Raw genomic sequence first — 22,905 nt, 5'->3', positions numbered from 1 at the left:
TGGTTGAACAATCCTAAGCTCTGATTGGCTGATGCTTGTTTGTTGAAATAAGACCTTTTGATATTTTTCATTTTAACTATCCAATAAATCTGATAGTCAGTTAATAAAAAAGGCATAGTTTTTTTTTTTTTTCATTATAAATCCATACTGTTACACATAATTTTCACGGTTAAATTTGAATAACGTGTAGGTCATGTATGCAATTTTCAAGTAATTTTTAAGAGCTTGTGTATCATCCATCTCAGTCTGCTAGAGTATTAAAGCCTTTTCTAACATTGTTAGTTATGCATCTCTGCCCATTTGTATGATATGTCAATGCAACCTAATTCGCCCCATGAAACTGGTATTTAAATTCAAGGGCTAGTCTACATTGGTGGTGACTCATCCTTCTCACATAGGCACTTATCCAGACCATTTAAATTGTAGGTCCCATTGATCAAGCAATCCTAACAAATCTTGTTAGAACGTGGAGATGAGTACGGTGATTTTCATTTGTTTTTCCAAAAGAAGTGGAAATCGATGGCCATGATTATGCCTTTTGTTTTAAAAAATGAAACCCTTTTGATATCTTTTCAAATTCTATAAACATTTTTAGGGACTTCTCTTCTTGTGGGCCATCTAACTTCCAACGTTTCTCTGAAAATCAACTTAAAAAATAGATAATTTATATTGACTATCGACCTTTGATATTTTTACTATTTCCTATGTTGACAGATTTTTAAAGAGTTTTCATATCCGCATTTAGAATCTACCTGCATGTTGTCCAAATATCAGGAGCCCATTAGGTGTAGCCCCACCCTCGCCAGGGTAATGCATCCCACCATGTATTCTATGTCCACACTGACCATCCATTTTTCCAGATCACTCTAGAATATTAGCAAAAAAATAAAGTAGATCCAAATTTCAGGTGGACTATACCAAAAGAATAGTGGTGATTGAACGTCCTACCATTAAAAACTTTCTAGGGCTCATCGTAATGTTTATTTGCCACCCGACCTATTTATAAGGTCACATAAATCTGGATGAAAAATAAAAAATAAAAAAAACAAATATCAGGTTGATCCAAAACTTTTGTAGCCTATTATAAGCTATTAATGGTCAATCCCCACTCTTTCCTATGGTATAGTCCACCTAAGATTTAGATCTGCTTCATTTTTAGTTTCGTTCTCTAAAATGATTTGGAAAAACAGGTGGACAACGTAGATTTAGAATACATGCATCATGGTGGGCCCCGTGATAAGGGCCGCACCTACTCTGCTCGTGATTATATTATATTTTTAGTGGAAATTTTCAGTTCTAGTGCACCGGCCATTGATGTGGATGGTTTGAATTGTTGTACAACTCCTTCAAATAAAGTGTATCCTTAAAGAGTGGAAACCATTTTTTTAAGTTGTACAAAACTAATCATAGGACTCAACCCATAAATGCAAGCACAAGGGAAATGAGTTTCTTAGTGAGTTGAAACGAAATCCATTTGAGTCCACTTGACTCAGTTGAGTGAGTTCTGGGTCGAGTCAGCGAGATTTTAAACTATATCACATTCAGGAGAACCTGCGTCATCTTTTCACACGTATTCCGTCTATTCCACGTGGTGTTATCCATGTAGGATATTCTAGCCATGCAAAAGGAGCTGGTCCACTCATCGAGCAGCCACACCCTCAAAATCAATGGACAGCTGTTGGTTTGACTAGAATACTGGTGTGGCCTTCCTGATGAGGGATTGGGCTGATTTTCATGCCATGTCTCTTTATGGTTGGGACGCGGCTTCTGTGACTGTGGGGCCACCGTGATGTATGTGACTTACATCCATTCTGTCCATCCATCTAATTTTAGGCATGATGCAAAAAAACCGAAACAGATCGAAATCTCAGGTGGACCACACTATTGGAAATAGTGGTGATTGAATACTCACCATTAAAAACTTCCTGGGGGCCAACAGAATGTTTATTTGCCATCCAACCCGTTGATAAGGTTACAAAGACCTAGATGACGGGACCACACAAATATCAGCTTTATCTAGTTTTGTAGTTCATAAAAAGTTTTAAATTGTCAATCACCACAGTTTCCTTTGGTATGGTCCAACTGAGATTTCGATCTACTTCATTTTTTGTATCATGCCCCAAAATGAGCTGTAAAAACTAATGGACGGCGTGGATGTAAGGAACATACATCAAGGTTAGCACCGCAGTGATCTGGTATGGTGTGGGCATATGAGAGAAGCGGGGCTGGTGAGAGCGGGATGTTTGCCGAACTTCACATACAGTGCATGCATGAGAATATCATTTCCTGCCGACTAGTCGGATGTAAAGGGAAAATTTGAATGATATCATGTAGAAATTAAATACGGTAGGTGGAGATGGAAGCAGATTGCGTCCTGCCGGACGCGGATTTCCTGCGGAAGCCTTTCGCAGGAAGTTCCTGCGCAATCTGTCAATCCATTTTATAAGATAATTTTAAGGCTTGAGATAAAAAAGTAAAGTTTATCAAAATCTCAAGTGAACCACACCACAGGAAACTGTGTGAATTGAACGATCTACCATTGAAAAACTCATGGGGGCTACAGAAGTTTGGATCAAGCTGATATTTGTGTTTTTCCTTCATCCATCTCTTTTTGATCTTATGAAAAGTTTGGATGACAAATAAACATCACAGTGGGCCCTAGGAAGGTTTCAACGGTGGAAATCATTATATCCCACTGTTTAATGTGGTATGGTCCACTTTAGCTTTTGATATGCTTAAATTTTGGTTCAACCATTAAAATGATACGGAAAAACGGATGGACGGAGTGGATAAGCCACATACATTCACGGTGGGCCAACAGAGTTTACTCAGTGCGATGGAAGCTTATCCAGTAACTCAGTGGCAGTCCGAATTCCCTCTAGGCAGGGCTCTGTGGGGCTCACCGTGATGTAGAGGGTTTATCCCCGCCGTCCATCTATTTTTTCAGATCATTTTATGATATGGTCTAAAAAATTACGCAGATCCAAATCTCGAGTGGACCACACCAGGAAGCAGCCGTGATAATGACACCCACAGTTAAAACATTCCTAGTGGCCACCGTGATGTTTACTTTCCATCCAACCTGTTAATAAGGTCATATAGACCTGGATGAAGGTAAAACACAAATTTCAGCTTGATCCAAAACTTCTGTGGCTCCCAAGAAGTTTTTAATGGTCGGAATTCAATATCCACTGTGTGGTCCACTTGAGCCCTGGATCTGCATCATTTTTGTGCCCATTCCCTGAAATAATCTGGAAAAATATATGGACGGCGTGGATAAAACCAATACATCAAAGTGGGCCCCACAGAGTCCTAGCTAGACGGATTAGCTTTCAGGGCAGAACGCAATCCCATCCGGTGGGGATATAACCTGAAACAGTTTAGTAACATGGAGCGAGTCGTATCGAGTCACCCCCTATTTTCAATAAAAGCTCATTGTACCAAACCAAAACGGACTCAGCTGAGTCAAACTCAAGACTCGGACGAACCACATCCTGCTTTCGCAAGCCGACAATCCAAAGTCCAGAATCTTTATAGTTCGCCGAGAATCTTCAAACATAGCTTATAAAAAATCAATGTCACTTCTGAGTGATTTTTGGTGTGGAGGGGGATTCATGATCGCTGATGAGGTGGGCCACAGCTATGGCCTTTTCTAATAATGGATGCACGGTGCTTGTACCCAAAGCATGGACCAACCGACCCACAAGGGTGCACTTTCATGACGCACTCTAGAGCCTATGTGGGTCCCTAAAGGAACTCTAGTTGCCCTAAAACAATGACCTTCCACTAAAAGAAAAGCAAGTGATCAAGTGGAGATAAGAAAAGAGAGAAAACCATCCGCGCCTGAATTTTGAAATCGATAAGGTATTTTAACTTAGTCCCACGTGATTCCACTTTTGCATTATTAGCACTATGTTCTATATAACTGAGTTTACAGTAAAAAGTGTGTTAATGTATGAAATTATTCATTATAAAGAAATAATAAAAGATTAATAGGATAATATTGGACCTAACCTATGGACGGTATGTTCGCGGCGTAGTAGCCGTGGTTAGATGTTGGCTTAAGTGACATAAAAAATGCAATAATATATTGGGTATGCGGAGAGTAGCTGATGTTTTTCATAGATGGTGGTGATTAGGTATTGATAAGTCCTATAAACTATGGTTTTCTTTGGTTATTTGATTGTAATGGCTATTGGGGAAATGATATGTTAAGGAGTGGTCTATGCTAGAGCTACTTCCTGTTGCATTATACTAGAGCTATTTGCCGTAACCATACGGCCGTAGTGGTCATTTTATTTATTTATTTATTTATTATTATTATTTTTTTAATATATCAGCTCTATAATGGCCGTTTTTGGCTATATATATATATATATATATATATATAGTCATGCTCCCCTGCGCACCTACACACATGCGCACCTTTGCACACGTGTCATGGGTGTCTAATCTGAACGGTCCACGTGATGCAGAATTCCATGAAACCTTATGTGACAAATTCTCACCCTGATCTAAAATTCTGGTGGGCCATAGCAAAGAGAAATGCAAATCAAGGGAGAAAACTGTTTTCATTTTTCATGGACTATCAGAGTTTTAGATCAAAGTAAAACTTGGTCGCGGGATGTTTCACGAGGTGCTGCTTCACATGAACGGTTCAGATTTTGTATCGAAATCACGTATGATGGGTTCTCAAAAAAATTTGTATGTAGTACGTACGAACCGGTTCACAGGTGAGCGTTTGTGTGTGTGTGTGTGTATGCAAAAGCACCATAATATGTAATGGTTACTATCATTAAGGTCAACAACATGCTATTTTTGATACCTTGGTCTACTTTCACCAAATCAAAATTGTTATCTATTAACTGTCGAAATTGGTTCTGAAACTCTTTGGGAACTTGTTTAAAAATAAACGCACGAGTTAGTTTTTTTTTTTTTTGTTTTTGTTTTTAATGTAGGTATACTTAGTTTAAAACTTGGATTTTTATGTCCATAAGTTGTTTGGGTGCAAGGTTTAGTGTAAGACTGTCCATCTGTAGAAGGCTGTCCAAAAAGTTGAATACTGAGCTGTAAAAAGGATGGTGTAGAACTGTGGATGAAGCGATTCAGGAGCTAAGACAGCTCCGTTTCAAGTAAATGCTCTCCTGCATTTCTATATTGCAAACTAACAGCTGAAAGTACTGAAAAGTACTCAATGTTACAGGCATTGATTTCAAGATGGAACGCGCTGGTATTTTAGGTCCCACTCACATGGCTCGGAATCTTGCACACGTGTATCAAAACATTCTTATACCGTACGGGTAGTAAGTGAGAAATCTAATTTACCACCATAAAGACTTTACGAACCCGACAAAACCCCGCCCCGTGCGGAAGCGAATTATGCATTCCCGGGCGCTACGCGGGTCCTAACGTGATATGTTTTCAAAATCTCATCCATCACCTACCATGAGACATGAGACCTAATTTTAGGTATAAGTTTTAAAGATCAGCCTTCTCTGTAATTTATTTAGGTAGACCATACTATTGAAAACAGTGTGTAGCGTGATACCCACCCTTTAAATTGTTTCCTCAATGTGACCCACCTAAATCACGGATTGTCATCACTTTTGGGCTCAGGACTAATTTTTTTGTGGCATCTAATTATTCAAGTAATCATCATTGTGTGCCCCATAAAAAATCAATTGTGGATGTCTGTCTCCCATTTGTTTCCCTTAGTGTGGCGCACCTGAATCATAGATTGTGAATTTCTAAGATTTAAATCTTTTAGAATCCTAAAATTTAAATTGATCCGACCATTGGACGAGCCACATCCATCTAAGGTAACTTTATACGATAAATTATGTAATGATCTATTGTAATGGATCATCGGATGGTTGAGATCCAATCTAATTTGGACCGTTTATCAAATTTTGAGTATCTAACTACGTTGACGTCCAAGATTTGATGATTGATATGACCATCTAGTAGGCCGCACTGATCAAATGATGTTGATTATTACAAATTACATGGTTTTTATAAAATAATCCATGGATAATTCAGATCGAGTTGATCGCTGATCATACCTTGTAATTGATCAAGAGAAGGTCAATGATCAGTTTAGATCCATTTGTTAGACATAATCTAAGGTTTAGATCCATTCATTAGACATAATATATCCCTAAATCATTAAACTAAGAAGATCCCCAATTTTCTAATTTGGTTCGTCAAATTTTTATTAATTCCAAAGCATTTTCAATCGATCAACAATTGGTGTCGACTCAATTGAAAGATGCAAGAAGTTTGGAAGTTTTTCGATTCAATTGAAAGACCTTTGATTGAGCCTTGATTCAATTGATAAACCATCGATCAGAGTCAATCAATTAACAACACGATCGATTTGATCAATAGTGTTGTCTATCCGATCGACAAATACTTGGATAGATCTATTTAGTTTTGAATCTTAATATTTAGACTAGTAAACCTGTAATCCATGTAAATTCACATACCTTAACCATTTATGAGTTGTTGAAAGTCACTTTGATGTGACTAAGTGGGCCCCATATTAGTAGTGATGAGTGTAAATCTTATAATTAGGGTTGGGTTCAAAGAAAATTTAAGTTTGACAACAAGTAATCCTTCTTATAGACTCCATAGTAAGAGATTGGTCAATCAAAGGTGGGCCCCACCATGTTGATTAGTATGTTCAATATTTGATTTTATTTATATGATTAATATAGAGTTCTAATTTGATCTAATACACACATTCTACGGAATCATCTCATTGGATATAGGTAAGTGATGCTAACATTTTCCCTCTATTAAATTAAAGTAGTTTGGTTGCCTGATATGTTGTATGCTTACTATGATGTTATTGTCATGTTTTCTTATTTGATTTAATCGAATTCATGACTTAATTGTTGTATTAATATAAAGGTAATAATGTTTGAATTCATGATCTTATTGTTGTGTTGATGTAACTCATTATTTGATTTGTTATACTAATGAAAATTATGAATTGATTTGCAATACTAATGTTATTGGATCGCATGAAATGGCATCGATTATAATATGAGAAATAAAATTATCTATACAATTCATGATTCATAACTGCGTTGTTATAATTGTGCATCCATCTTTTGTATGCATAATACGTGCGTAAATTCCTAGGGAATCTCCTTCCATGGTATACTGACGCAGGGGAGGACGTGAGGTCGAGCACCGTCTTCCTCAAGAGGATAATTATTCCGAATCCACGGAACTTCTCTGGACTCCTCACAGAGACTTCTCGAATCCACGAGGAAAGAAAGCAGAAAATAGAAATAAATTCTGATAAATTCGAAATTGATTGATGAATAATTCATTAAAATCGAGTTCACAACCCTTTAAATAAGGGTATCAAGCAATGGGAAAGAAATCATAATCAAACTACAACTCAAACTCCTAGAATCCGCGACTTACTATAAATAGTAAACTTACTATTTATAGACGGTCGTGATGTCTACTAGTGCGCAAGGTTTTCGGCCAAAAATAGTAAGTGTCCTATTTGGCTTCACCAAACCGTTCCCCTAATTATTCTAAGCTCTTTTCACGTTGGACGCAATTCCTAAAGCCCAACGGATGAAGAGTTATAATCAAACTAAAACTTACTATTTATAGTAAAAACGAAATTAAAACAGGGAAACGACCGTCGATCCAGAGGTATTTTGCAAATCCGGCCCGGCAGAGCGGGGTTGGTTGGCTAAAGTAGCTCGTTCTACCCCAAAATCATATATTTTACGTCAGCTAACTCATTCCGGATTGCGAGATACGCCCGATCTAAGGTCCGATGGTCCGGATCACTTATGTCGTCGACCGGGCCTTTTCTGATCCATCTTGGCCATGAAACTGTCCGCGACCCGCTCTACATCATATACCTAGTAGAATCGTTATCGGATGCCCACTATATTAGTAAAAGTCTACTCAATGAGCAGATGTAGGTCTTGCCCATGCTTACAAAGTGGTAAAAGCCTACCAAAGGACAAATGCAAGTTGATGGGTTTTCAACTCAAGAAAGTAGACGATTTCTTACTTGATGTATTCACGTATTTACACATTTGTATAACATTCACATTCTGCATCTATTTTGTTATATGGTTGCTTGTTGTTTTATTTTAACTTTGATACGATGAATTACATTAGGAATTCTCACTAGGCCTGGCCAACTTTCCCTATATTGATGGAAATCGGTACGGATGTGACCAAGGCTGAACCTTTGGCTCAAGAACAGGAGGACATGGTTGAACTAAAGAAGGATTCACGGGACACGTGGCGTTTACCTATTAGAGGAAGAATTATCTATTTTGAACCAACTATAATCATTTTTAGTTTTCATTTGATAATCTTAAGATTTTATTAATTGTTGGATTGATTGCTTATCATTTATTTGAATAAGACTCGGAATGGGTAAATCCTTAGTTGAATTATTAAAAAATAACCGGAATGGATCTTACTTTTCAATACATGGATGATAAGTATGTCTAAATGTAACTTAGACTTCATGATAATAAAATCAAAATTTTAACTCTATGCAAATGTATTAAGTGGATTATGTACATTTAGGGTACAAGTCACGACGCAAGTCTTGAGTCCAAAATACTCACTCAGTACCCAAAATGTTGGTCGTAACAATGGACGTCTCTCTCCTAATTGTTTCCTTGGTGTCAATCATTTGAATCACACATCGGCCTAATTTTCTGACCACAAATTGGCCAAGGTCCTTCTTTAAGTGTTCCACCATATTTCTCACTCCATGTATTAAAAAAAAAAAAAAAAATTTATGGGACACACACCCGAGCCCACACATAACGTGTAAGTGAAATTCACTCTAACATTAGCTATGTAATTCAACGTTACGCCCAATTCCAAAAAATCATGCTGAAGGGTGATTCCAAAAGGCCACATCAAGGAAAATGATTGGGAGAGATGACTTCAGTTGATTTTTTATAATGCCAACAATAATGGTAACGTGAAATCCACTTTAACCATTATATGCCACAAAAGCATTTGGACATAGGACTCAAAAGTCAAGACTGTTCGTGGTTCAGGTGAGTCAATTCAAGGGCTAATACATTATTTCCAATTGTATAGTCCACTTAAAAAATTTAAATAAAAAAAAACCACACATGCACACACACCGCCGCACACTCATGCCGTAGTGGGTTTTCCTCACCTATGGGTGCTCGAACCCTTGACCAGGTGTTGAAACTCCTAAGAGTCTACCACCAGAGCAAGATCTAGGACCCAATTGATTGTATAGTCCACTTGAATCATAAATGGAGTTAATTTTAGAGACCGGAATAAAAAAAAATGAATCACACAACTGATGGTCAAAGTAGATTTCCCAAACATGGTACAGTGTCTCCCACTCATTTGGAAGTTCTTATGAAACTCACTGCACAGAAAAAGATTGGCATGGAAGTCAATTTAGTTTTAACCCATTTCCACGCGAGGGGATGGATGAGAACAAGCAGGTGTAAAAACATTTTTTAGCCTTCAATTATAGAGAAGGAAGAATGATTTAGTAAATATAAAATTTAAAGGCATTTTATAATAAAATTAATATTTAAAAAGATTTTTTTTTAGTAAAGATTCCTTTTTTATTCCAAATTGAATGAATCTTAGATTATTTAACAACTTTTAAAAATTTTATGACTGATATTTTAATCATATTTTACACCAATTACACCAAATAAAACCTAAAACTTTTGTCATGCTGTTTTTTGTCATATGTATCCCGAATTGCTAATTAAGGTCGTCTTTTAATGCGACACAATGACATCCTTATACAGTCGTCCACAAAGCCACATGCAATACACGGAAGTCCGCGTCCAGACAAATATGGACGTCCTTGTCTTAAGCAAGTTGTCCACGCATGCAAACGAACACTAACAGGACTCATATTTTCATCCTAATTCCAACCATGACGCTTTATAGCTGTCCGTACATAGAAAGGACACAGTGAATGTCTTAAAATAACTATTTTGGCTGGGTTTTTACTCATGGACCATCCATGTTCGGTTCGCTGGATGTATGGTCCGGATCCACAGTTTTCAGTGGCATGTGGGTTCGTTGAGAGCATTTTCGTTGTTTATTACAAAAAATACAAATTTCTTGAGCCATGCGCTGTTGTCTTGAACCTTCCGTTTTCGAAGACCCAAACAAACATTTTGATTTTATAAGTACACCTGTTTCTGTATTTTAATAAGCGGTACCAGAAAAAGTGCACCGTTCGGATACTATAAAAGTAATAAAAATGGGTCTGTGGATTCCGGTCGGACGGGATGATTTAAAAGTTAAAACGTCGTTATTCTTTCATCCAAACATCCTTGCGAAGGACGCGGATATCCTGTAAAAGCCTTTGGCAGGTACTTCCTGCATAGGAAAGCTAGGTGGGGCCCACCGTGATATATGTACCTTACATCCAAGTGGTCCATACGTTTTTTTCAGATCATGTTAGAACATGGGCCCAAAAATTACGTAAATCCAAAAATCAAGTGGCCTCACGAAAGGAAAAGGTAGGTAGGTAAATGCCTACCATTGAAACCTCCTTGGAGTCCACCGTGATATTTATATTGTCATCCATATTGTTAGTAAGGTCATTCCAACTGGGATCAACTGAAAACGTAAATATTATTCTGATCCAAAACTTCTGTGGCCCCACGAATGTTTCAAGGGTGGACATTCAATCATCTTTCATGAGGTCCACTCGAGTTTTGGATTTTTGTCATTTTTGAGCCCGTGTGATAACATGATCGGAAAAAGTGGATGGACAGGATTGATTTCTAACAAACATCTCAGTGGGTCCCACCTAGCCTAGGCGGCCGGAAGCTATGCGAAAGGCATTCAACCGTGGACGTCATTATTCCCACTTTTCCTTACGGTGTGCTCTACTTGAGAATTGCATATTCTTCCATTTTGAGGCTCATGTCCTAAAATAAGCTATCCAAAATGGATAGACGGTGTGAATAAAACACATACACTACTGTGGGCCCCAGAGAGCCCAATCAACAAGAATATCCTTGCTGTTGGGGTCACCATGCAATCCGCTCGGTGAATTGGCTGCAACACTCGCGCTGCTCCAACATAGAGCGACGCCCTGAAAATAGAACATTACAAGACATATGTGGGCCACACCTTGTGAATTTAGAAGTTTTAGACATGATTTTACACCGTTGCTTACAGTGAGGGCCACGTAACTCTTGGAATTTCTAGGATCTACGGTGAAAATGTGGTGGCACACCCTATGGACGGATTGGATCTGACTAATTTTTGGTTGAATTTGAACAAGGCATTTTCATTTTAAACTTCAAAGTTTGAGGCCACCAATCAGACAGGACACAAGATCATCGGCTACTTTGGTATTTCGATCATCACTGATCGGGTATCCCCCACCATTTGTGCGGTTGGATGGAGAAACAAATGTGCCACGTGTGGTGTGCACTGGCATTGGACCATGAAAAGTCTATCCAGGTGTGGACCGTTTGGCGGAGTGCGGGTAAGGGCGGAGTTAATACGAGAATCATCTGCCCCCCAAATACCCAACCAGCGTCTCCATCAGCCCTAGCTTTCCACGCGGCATGTCCCCATCAGCTCTAGCCGTGTAGTGGGACCCACCGTAAGGTTGATCATGCATTCGAAGTTCATGTTGTTTAGACAATCGGGACCCCTGATTAATGGCATTTATTTGTTTGTTTGTTTGTTGAATTTGTACCGTTGGTTGCTGGTTGCCTCTTTTGCTTAAATTGGCGCAGCTTCGGTGGATCCGGGGATCCACTAAGGTGGGTAGATCCCTGACTGTTGGGCCCACCGTATGTACGTGCCTTACATCCACGCCGTCCATCCGCTTTTTCGGCTTGTACTAGGGTATGATCCTGAAAATGATGCAGAGCCAAATCTCAGGCAGGCCATACCACAGGAAACAGTGATTTAAAAGGCATACATCAAGTTGGGCCCCACAGCACTCAACACGTATAAACTGAGGTGGTGGGTGGTGAAAACACCACCTAATCCGCGTCGTTTGTAGGAGATTTTCGTCCCAAATCATGGGAGCGGATTAGGTGTTACCCTTACCGTGGGGCCCATGTTGATGATGTTCTGTATATCCATGCCACCCATCCGTTTTCCCAGGCAATTTTAGGAAGTCCTCGAAAATCAAACAAATCAAATTCTCAGATGGACCACATGGAAGGAAAGAGTTGTGATTGAACGCTCACTATAAAAATAAATAAATTATTAGGCCTACTGTAATGTTTATTTTTCATCCAATCAGTCAAATGGACCCGAATCAATGGAAAATACAAAGATCAGCTTGATCTAAAACTTGTGGTCTATAAAAATATTTTAATGGACATTCACCACTGTTTCTAGCAGTGTGGTCCAGCTAAGATTTGAATATGCTTATTGTTTCAGATCACATCCTAGAATGATCTGAAAAAACGGATGGATGGCGTGGATATACAATCCGTTCATCAAGGTGGCCCCACATGGGATAACACCTACTCGAGTAGATTAGGTGCGCCCCGCCTAACCAAACACGGTGTGGCCTTGACTGTGAACCCACCTTGACGCATAGTTTGTATATCCTACCAAGCCGTCCATACGTTTTTCCAGGTCATTTGGGGATAAATTCAAAATTGAAGCAGATCCAAATTTCAAGTGGACCACATCACATAGAACAGTGGTGATTGACCGCTAAAAATTTCTTGGAGGCCACAAAAGTTTTCTATCAAGCCATATTAGTTTTTGTTTTTTTGTTTTTTTCCATCTAAGTCCGTGACCTTATAGACAGGTCGGATGTCAAATAAACATTACAATGAGCATTTCAGTGGGCCCTTGGAAGTTTTTAATTGTGGACGTTCAATCACCACTCTTTCCTATGAGGTGGTCCACTTGAAATTTGGATCTCTTTATTTTTTTGAATTATGCCTAAAATGAACTTTAAAAAAAAAATGGTGGATGGCGTTGATATACAAACTATACATCAGGGTGGGCCCACTGTCAGGACCGCAGAGGCTAGCTGCACCTTATCCGCTCCCCCGAGGTACAGGACGCGGATTGCGTCCTACCCCCACCCGCACGCTAATCCGTCTGGGCAGGATGGCTAGCTGCACCTTATCCGCTCCCCCAAGGTACAGGAGGCTGATAGCGTCCTAGCCCCGCCCGCACGCTAATCCATCCGGGCAGGGTGTGTGGGATCCACCTTGCCGTAATTATTATATCCATGCTGTTCAACGCTTTTTTCGGATTATTTTAAAGTATGACCATAAAAATGAAGCAGATCCGTAACTCTAATGGACCCCACCAAAGGATGACACCCACCATTGAAATCTTTATAAGGGCCAACGTGATTTTTTTTTACCATCCAACCTAATAACAAGGTCATGCAGACGTGGATGAAGTGAAAACACAAATATTCGCTTGATCTGAAACTTCTCCAACTCCCTCAAAGTTATTAATGGTGTATGTTCAGCCCCCACTTTGTAGTCCACTTAAGCCTTAGACCTGCCTCATTTTTTTATTTATATCTTAAAATGATTTGATAAAAGCATTTAACCGCATGAAAAAAATAATTACATCATGGTGGATTCCACAGAGCCCTACCCGGACGGATTAACATCCGGGCGGGGGTAGGACGCAATCCCCGTCCCAAGGTACATGCCATGTGCACTGTACGTACGGACACAGATTGCTTGAGACCCCACCGCTGGGAGTCCCTGTGTTTCGGAACTTAGATGGGTCAGAAATCCACCTAGCCTAACCCAGCGGCTTTGCCAGTTCATGTGCCCAAATGAGGCAGATCAAACTCAAGTGGACCACACAACTATAAATGTGGAGAGTGAAATGACTACTGTTGAAAACCTTCTCAGGTCTACCATAGTATTTATGTAACATCCAATCATTCCCACTGAGGTGAACATTTTTTTTTGTTAAACTCACACTCGTACTGGTACTCACACGATAACGACTACTCGAACCCATGATCCCATAGTGGAACTCTGAAATTTCTACGCCCCACAATCAAATGTCTCAATGGTTAGCATTCAATCCTAACTGTATTTAATGCTAATGTAGAGTAAAGTATGCAATAAGAACGTCCTCCTCAAGTAATTAAAACCTCATTGGAAATTCTCAAGTTCATAAGAAAACAAGAGAAAAAGTTTGGATATTTATTAAATAATATCTAAAAAAATATCATTACATCAATTATATATATGACTCAAAATCTGAATTCAGAAGTTATTTTTGGACTAATTTGCCAAAAATAAAAAATTCAGATAAAGTTTCTAGAGCATTCCTACGGTATTAAAAACAATTTCTAAAAAGAAGAAAATTCTAAAACTATAAAAGTAAGGAAATACAGAAAAATAAATCAAAAAATTAAAAAAAATTCTAAAATCACAACTTTAACCATTTATACATGCATTTCTCGTAATGTCCGCAACTTGCTATGCAGGTCAGTTGACCTTAAAACCACCATTACATAAAAGATAGTAGGTCATGCTTAAATCAAAAGTTGTAATTATTTTACAGTTAATACTACAAATAACAATGTCTTCATATTTTGAATGAATCTCTTCGAATTACATATGCCTACTCCCCACGTGGGTTAGATCGAGCCTGATTTGATAAACTATTACTTTTATTCACTTTTTTCATTTATTTTTATTTCTTTTACATAGAGAATATATCCATAGCATGTTATATAACAAATTCCAACTGTTTAATGTCTGGTGGTCTACTTGAATTTTGACCTTGCTCCTTTTTGAGATCTTGTTCTGACATGATCCAGCAAAGTGGATGGACAGACAATTTCTTACAAACATCAAATTGCCCCAACTGGGTTTCCGCACTGGATAAGAGTCCTCAACGTGTGTTGTGGGACACGTGTGAGCACCCAAGCACCACGGGACCCAGCGTGATGTGCGTGTGAATTCCATTCCGCTTGTCATTTGGGGCACCTTATTTTTACCTTGAAAAATGACAGCTCAAGTGGGACACACCATCTGATCATGCCTAAAACTCCTCTAAATTTACACGGTGTGACCCATCTGATTTTTTTTTATCAGTCTGATTTTTGGTACGGCTCTTTATCCTTGTGCGCTCGCATGATTAATAAGTGGGATGGCAACGGCATATGAACAAGATGGTGGCCCGGATATATTTCCATGGTGAGTATCTCAATTCTCACTCTTCCTTCGGGCGTGGCCACCGTGAGTTTTGATTCATCCTGATTTCAGAAATCTTTCACAAATACCAGTTGGGCAACTTATGGATGGAATGCATATCAAACAAATATTATAGTGGTGGGGCAAGGAGCTCTTACTGTTCTCAGTTGCCTATAAAGCCCTGACTCATTTTAGACCCATCGTACCTAGGCTTTTAATAAACCACTCATCTCGAGATGGTTCGCATAAGGTCGCGAGGGAGTAACCCTTGCGAAGTGCAAAATGCATCAACTAGCGTTACTACAACCACATTGCCCACACCCAATCCTGAGCATGCATGGAACACGCAACCCGAGCATTACAATATCCAAAGTTCCAAGTAAAAATACTACACAAACATCCTCATATAAACCATAGTTTTCTTCCTTTCATTTTCTAGGACAAAAGCACATACCACATTTTTTTTTATTTGATATTCTCAAAAGACCATTTTGGCTACAAAATCCCAAAATTTTAAAATATTTGATTATTTTCAAAAAGCCACAAATCTCAACAGATTATACAACGTGTTGGTGAGGATTGCAGTCCCATACGGACCTTCTTATGTATCACAACCCCTGATGAACTTAGACAGTACAAGATCTAGCCGTACATTTGGTCGGGTCATCTTGCTTGGCCTTGTCAAATCAGGCCAACCTACTGCTCTCCTCCTCTGTTGCGACATAAGTGAATAGAGATTGGAAGTCGGCGGAAAATTGACCTACACCCAACATTCATTGCACAGCTGATGAAAGAACTGCCTTATTATTTAGCAGAGGAATTTGGACAACATTCATTGTACACCTGATGTTTGTGCGGCACGTGTGGGCTTTCATTATTGGGGCCAATCATTCATTGATAAAACCATTGATACGATGGGCCACTGTGGATGATGATATTGTATAGTAAGAATTCTTCCAAATGAAAAAGCTTCAACCATTAAATGGAGAATACAAAATGTATAGCCTTATATTGTTTAATTTAGTCATGATAAAATTATACTAATGAAAATTTTATATTATTTTAATGTCAAATCATTATTAAAATAAATTAACGTTACACATAAAATTTTGTACAATAATTAAATAAAAATATAATGATTATAATTTATTTTACTTATTCAACCACCTTCTCCTTTGTTTACTTTGATGGTGGTACAATATTAATGATTAAAAAGTTACTTTATATTTTTAAAAAAATCTTGCAAAACAAAAGGCCCTTACAGCTTGTTTGATTTTTGAATTACAATTATGAATGACATATATGAATGATGATTATTTACTCTTATAATTGTGGATAATGATTATTTATTCTTCAAACATCATGGTGAAAAAGTAATTTTTATAAGGTAAAAATGTAATGATTACAATTTATTTGACGGACTAAGCATTTAACTATTGATTTACAAGCTATAATTATTATTTAAACAAACACCTAAAAATGAAGATGATGACTTATTTACTTTGCATCAGGGTGTTTCTGTGCATGCTCATATAAAGTGAGAAGAACACTGCTAGAGATTTAGATCACTGAACTCTACGTCTCACTTATAGAAACAGAAAATTGAGACGTTCTGTGGCATGCCTGTGAAAGATAAGTCATCCATCATGCTAGAGGAACTTGGTAACTTTTAAACCATCCATATTTTGGACATCACATTAAGAAATGCTTGGTGGATTTGCAGGTAGAGATGTAAGAACGGATCGACTCTCAACATGCAAGAGAAAATGGCAGAAGTATGAGAATCCGGGCCATTGATCAGGTCTGCCATACCGTGTCACACACTAGACAAAAATCAAGAAGGGTCCACTGTTGTTGTGGGCCATGAAAGTAAGTTGAATTAAAACCATTGTCATCCCCACTTCTCTCGAGCATATGCAGCCCACCTGACGAGAGGACTAGATTCATATTTGGGCCACGAGATTTTTAACATTTTCCCCACCCAAGGGAAACACATACTCTACCGTAGTACAGTGTTTTTAAGTTATGGTATACGTAGATGATCATTAGACATATATGGACGGTTAAGATGAAACATAGTGAATAGTCCAACTTTAATAAATAACTTTGTATCATTGAAAACATTTTGTCGTCCACGGAAGTTTTCGATCATGATGGCATTTGGTTTTTCCCTCCATCCCTAGTGGGGCTCAGCTTATGATTGGGTTGAATGGCATACAAGGGGTTGTTTGGCAGCGTATGAATTTTGCATTGGCAGCCTGTAAGGCACCCATTCAGCCATTTTGAATTCATCAGGTGAGGACACGAATTCATCACTGATCATCATGAATTTCATTTGACATTGATTTCACTTCAAGAATTAGTGGGACTTACTGTTATGTTTTATTATGACATTTTAAGTGAATTCTACCATGATCGCTAGGTATGTCACCCCATTTTAACTATAAGGCTAAAAAAATTAGCCGAGTCTATAATTTTAGTGGGCCATATAAAGGGAAACAATTGGAAGAACAAAAAAAGAAATCCGCCCTTGAATATTTTAGGCCTACTATGATAATCATATGAAATCTACTCCAACTGTTAGATGCTAAATTAAAATTTAAGCACCGGGACAAAATATTTGCCCATTTGTGATTCAAGTGAGCTGCATGAAGGAAACGATTTGGAAGGTGAATGTTGCCTCATATATTGTTTCTAATGGTGTGGTACACTTGAATCAAGGACTAGCTAATTTTTAATTGGGCCCTATAACTAAAATGGGGTGATGCACCCAGTGATAGTAGTGGATTTCACATATACACCATGGTTGGGCAGCAAGTGACAATTTTTTAGCTCTGCATGTAGTTAGCCAACATGTGCTTGAAAATAAATGAAAATTCGCTTGAGGATTTAGTGCGCCCTACTATAATGTTTATGTGAAATCCACCCTGATCTCCAAATCAATGAAAATTCGCTTAAGGATTTAGCGGGCCTTACTGTGATATTTATGTGAAATCCACCCCGATCACCAAATCAATGAAAATTCACTTGAGGATTTACTAAGCTCTACCATGCTGTTTATGTGAAATCCACCCAATCACCAAGTATTATACCTCATTTTAGCTGCAGGACCCAAAAATCAGTTTGACTATTGATTCGGGTCGGTCATAAGAAGGAAAATAGCCTTTGATTTTTTGGGGCCCACAACAATAGTTATATGAAATTCACTCCAACGTCTAGATACCAAGTTAAAATTTAAGCATTGGGACAAAATATTAGGTTTATCCATAATTCAAGTAGGCCACATGAAGAGAAACAGTTTAGAGGGTAAGTATTGCGTCATATATTGTTTTCAAGTATGTAGTTCAACTTAATCACAGATTAAGCTGATTTTTGGGCCATATAGTTAAAATGGAGTTACGTACGTGGCCATCAAAGCTAATTTCACATACACACCATGGCCAGCTACATGTGAAAGTTTGTAGAATTCATTTAATATATGCTTCAAAAATCATGAAGTTTCTGTTGCAGACAAATTTTTATTCCACCGGATTTCATTTATATAATCTCAAAGAAAGTTAATAATTGAAATTCAGGTGGATTAGCCGATATTAAATGTGATTTAAATTCCAACTCATATTAAATCCATGCCCCCGATGACTCCAAATATTATAAGTGTGCCGTGAGTAATACTCTCCTTGGTATGGCCACCTTATGTAGGACCCAACTTGACCATGAGGTTCACGTTATAACATGAGCGTCGTTATAACATAAGCTAAATCAAGCGATGTATAGAGCGGCTGTCATACACACATGTACAGAACGTTTAGTTTGTAAAAGGGGAACATGACAAATATCCCGGTTCCAATTCAGTCAATAAAATGTAAAATATTCATGGCTATATCTTCAAATCTCGGGTGCATGGGCCATCCAAGATTGAGACCAATCATCAGATCAACGTCTTGGATCACCGAACTCTCTCCGCCAATCGTTGTACAGTAGCTCAGTTATCATGCTTATCGATCGAGCAACTTTTCAACCATCAACGGCTACGATTCCGCTGCTTCCACAAAACTTGCAAGCCATTTAAGTTTCCGCCTACAAAAAGCGCCTTGTTATCGAAGCACCTCTGTTTTCCAGCCAGCTCTACGGTTGCAACCTCTGTTCATGGAAGCTGCTTTAAGAAGTTCCTCTCTCTCTCTCTCTCTCTCTCTAAATGAACCTCCGTTCTCTGCATTGTAACCGATCTCTCCAGGTTTTTGAAGCTTGAGATCAGGAATTTGAAGAGTTTTCAAAGATCTCCAGACCTTTTAGTAACAGATCTTTGATTTCGTTTTTATTTTTCCTTTTTTCGAAATATTAGGTTTTTCTGTAGGTGTAGATTCGGATATTCGAAGCGCTTTCGCTTTTGATTCCGTTCCTGTGAGAGAAGTCAGAAATTTTCCTACTCTGCTTAGACATCAGGAGAAAACGGAAGCTTTTTCACTTTGCTAAAGCTCTTGAAATCGCGATTTTTGTGAATGCTTTGATTTTAGGGCTGAAATCGTTGTTTTTGTGCGTCCTTTTCTCTCAAATAATCTGACCTAGATCTGATGCTTTTGTTGCCGAAGAAAATGATGGCCGATCATAGCAGATTACATACGGCGATCTGGACGGTCAAGCTCGCGTTCTTCTCTATTGGAATAATATCGACCGTCGTTTTACTTAAGCATTCCATCCCTTACTCCCTCGATCTCTTCATTTCCACGCTACCGCGGGTTTGGATCTTTTTCCACAGCTGGCTCTCACCTCCTTATCTCTACATCCTCATGAACGTCATCATCATCACCATCGCAGCTTCTTCAAAGTTCCATCAGAAGCTTTCGGAGAAGAAAAACGAATCAAAAGAAGAGAAAAGCCAACGAAAGCAGAGGAATTCAGAAGATTCTTCTCAGCAGAAGACAGCGCAAGTAATCTGGCCTGACATCACGGCCTCCGACAAAAATCCGTCAGATCCCGACGAGAAGCCGTCGGAAAGCTGGTCTGATATTTTCTGCGTGACGGATTCCGTCGAAAAATCCGTCAAGCCATCGTCGGAAAACGTACGGAAAAGCGTCAGACGGTCAGCGTCATCGAAATCTCTGGGCGTTTCCAAACCGAAAAAGAACGACACGCTGGATGCCACGTGGAAGGCGATCACGGAGGACCGTGGGAAGCCGCTGGCGCGGCAACTCAGGAAGAGCGAAACGTGGGAAGTAGCGCCTCGTGTGGAAGCCGAACCTGAGCCGCCTGCTTTGGTGGCTCAGCGCGATCTGAGGAAATCGGAGACGTTCAACGACACGGCGTCGTCGGCTTGGCGAGGCGGGTTGAGGAGAGAATTATCGTTGAGTAAGGAGGAGTTGAATCGGCGAGTCGAGGCGTTTATAAAGAAATTCAATAACGAGATTCGGTTGCAGAGGCAGGAATCCTACCAAAAATTCATGGAATTAGTGAACCGAGGTCTCTAAAAATGCGTATTAGAGAGAGATACAAAGAGATGGTTTTGATTTCCCTTTATTTTCCTAAAAACCCGAATCGCAGGTAAGCTGTCTTGCCTTTCATCGCTTCTTCTTTCCATGAATTACTAGATTATCATTTTACGAAAAAAGATAAAAAAGTTGATTATTACTCGGTTAAATAGGTCCAGGTCCACTTGACTCATTTAAAATCAGATCAGACCAGGTCAGGTCAACTTGAACTATAAAGGGTCATTTGGATTCTCACGAATTAAGTGAACTGCACTTGCCCATCTTAACTCGAAGTAACTATACTGTCATATATAAAGTGTTTGAAAGTTCATAATAATACATGTATGCGTTTAATCATAAATGTATAGAAAATATTATATTTAATTTATACAATTATTAGATTATCTTACTTAATTATCATATGGACTTTTTGACCATCCAAGCATTATAATAGTAGTGAATAGAGGCCTTAAGTCTAATGGGTTGGATCACAAATCATAAACGATTTAGTTGATAACTTCCAACTTATTCAGTACATGTGACATCCAACCTTTCCTATATGTTGGCCTCACCATGAGGATTAGTGGCTAATGCAAAAACACCAGCCCTATGCACCATACAAAATAATCCAGCAATTAATAAATAACAAAATACAAGTATAGTGAGTATTGCTGAGTTTTCCAAATGATGATCGTCGTGATGGAACCAGCCCATTGGACGGGTTGGATGCAGTACATTTTTGAAAGGGTGGAAGTTATGGGGTGGTTGAACGGCAACTTATAATCCAACCCGTTGGACTTGATTATAATATTAGTATCTACTGATTATTCCATCACTTAACGAGGTTTACTAGGCCTCCGTGTGCACAAGAGAGCCGTCTCTCATGTCAATAAATCTTGTCTGTGGGATCTAATCTATGCATCTAGTCACGTGGGTGTAACAGTTTAAATGTCATTATCTAACATGGACCTGAGCCAAACCCAACCCGTAAGAAACCCAACCTGCTCGATAGGCAGGTACACGAACCCCGACCTGCTCACTAATTGTGGTAATTTCGTCATTTTTATTTGCATGGTGGGTTTGTTTCGTCTACTATCATTAATTGCCGGATGAATTCTTGCTGTACTGGTTGGACCATGCGTACGGGTGATCAGAACCGTTCAGGAGGTGAGTCCTATAATGAATAGACTATGCTCAAAGTCAGTCTTGTTACAAACAATCTTAGCCATTAAACTATTGACAGATAGTTAGGATCGTTGCTACACAAACAGCATGGCCTACTTACCAACCACGGCTTCACGACCTGCCTTTTACACTTGATTTATATGCTTTTATTTCGGGATTTCAGGTTATTAATTGCTGAAGATGGGTGTAGGGCCTTGGAGATTATGGAAATGGCACGCATTTCCAACTGGTGGGCCATAGTCATACGGATGTACCTGATTGTTTGGTATTTTTATTAGGTATGATGTGATTTAGGGTACTGAAATAGATAAAATACTTGCTTGTATTTGATTACTTGGATTGGTTATATTTGTATTTGGGAGTGACGCTTTCTTTGTATCTATGTTTTCCAAGATTGGATGGCCTACATTAAAATTTGTGTCTGATTCAAGATCCCGAACGTCCATACATGTGTGTTGAGGTATAGACGGTTGTTTCTCACTCGCCTTCCTACGGTCTTCAAGGATTTTTGACCGGTGAGATTTTTGGGAAGCGGATTGGTGTGATGACTTCACCAAGTTCTATGTGTCCTACCATGATGTATGTGTTCTATCCACACCGTCCATCCATTTTGTGAGAGTATCTTAGGACATGGACCCATAAATGAGGTAGATCCAACGCTCAAGTGGAACACACTACTGAAATCAGTGGGGATTGAATGCTTACATTGAAAACTTCTTGCGGGCCACGGAAGTTTTGGATCAGGCCGATTTTTGTATTCTCCCTTAATCCAGGTCTACGTGACCTTATGAACCGGTTGGACGGAAAATAAACTTCATGGTGGGCCCTAGGAAGGTTTCAACGGTGGGAGTCATTGTCTCGGCTGCTTTATGTGGTGTGGTCCAATTGAGATTTAAATCTGCCTCAATCTTGGGCCCACGATGGATAGACGGTGTGGATAGAATACACACATCATGGTGAGGCCGACGGAACTTGGAAACGTCAACACACCACCGAAGTCTGTGGTGTGTGGCACACCGAGCAATCCGCTTCTAATTTTTGGCATGTGGCCCACCAAAACTGGGAGCTTCTAA

The 22,905-nt window shown here is 39.0% G+C and overlaps 1 protein-coding gene across 1 annotated transcript; it reads left to right on the top strand.

Moving 5' to 3' along the window:
- Positions 1-19,308: 19,308 nt before the first annotated feature.
- LOC131236817 (uncharacterized) lies at positions 19,309-22,210 on the top strand. Its single transcript, XM_058234279.1, has 2 exons — positions 19,309-20,720; positions 21,996-22,210. The coding sequence occupies exon 1, from the start codon at positions 19,754-19,756 to the stop codon at positions 20,645-20,647; it is 894 nt and encodes a 297-aa protein (XP_058090262.1). The 5' UTR covers positions 19,309-19,753; the 3' UTR covers positions 20,648-20,720; positions 21,996-22,210.
- Positions 22,211-22,905: the final 695 nt, after the last annotated feature.

The sequence above is a fragment of the Magnolia sinica genome, chromosome 2 (assembly GCF_029962835.1).
Source record: "Magnolia sinica isolate HGM2019 chromosome 2, MsV1, whole genome shotgun sequence".
Taxonomy (NCBI): domain Eukaryota; kingdom Viridiplantae; phylum Streptophyta; class Magnoliopsida; order Magnoliales; family Magnoliaceae; genus Magnolia; species Magnolia sinica.
The sequence above is the reverse complement of the archived record's forward strand: the minus strand, read 5'-3'. Positions and strand labels throughout refer to the sequence as shown.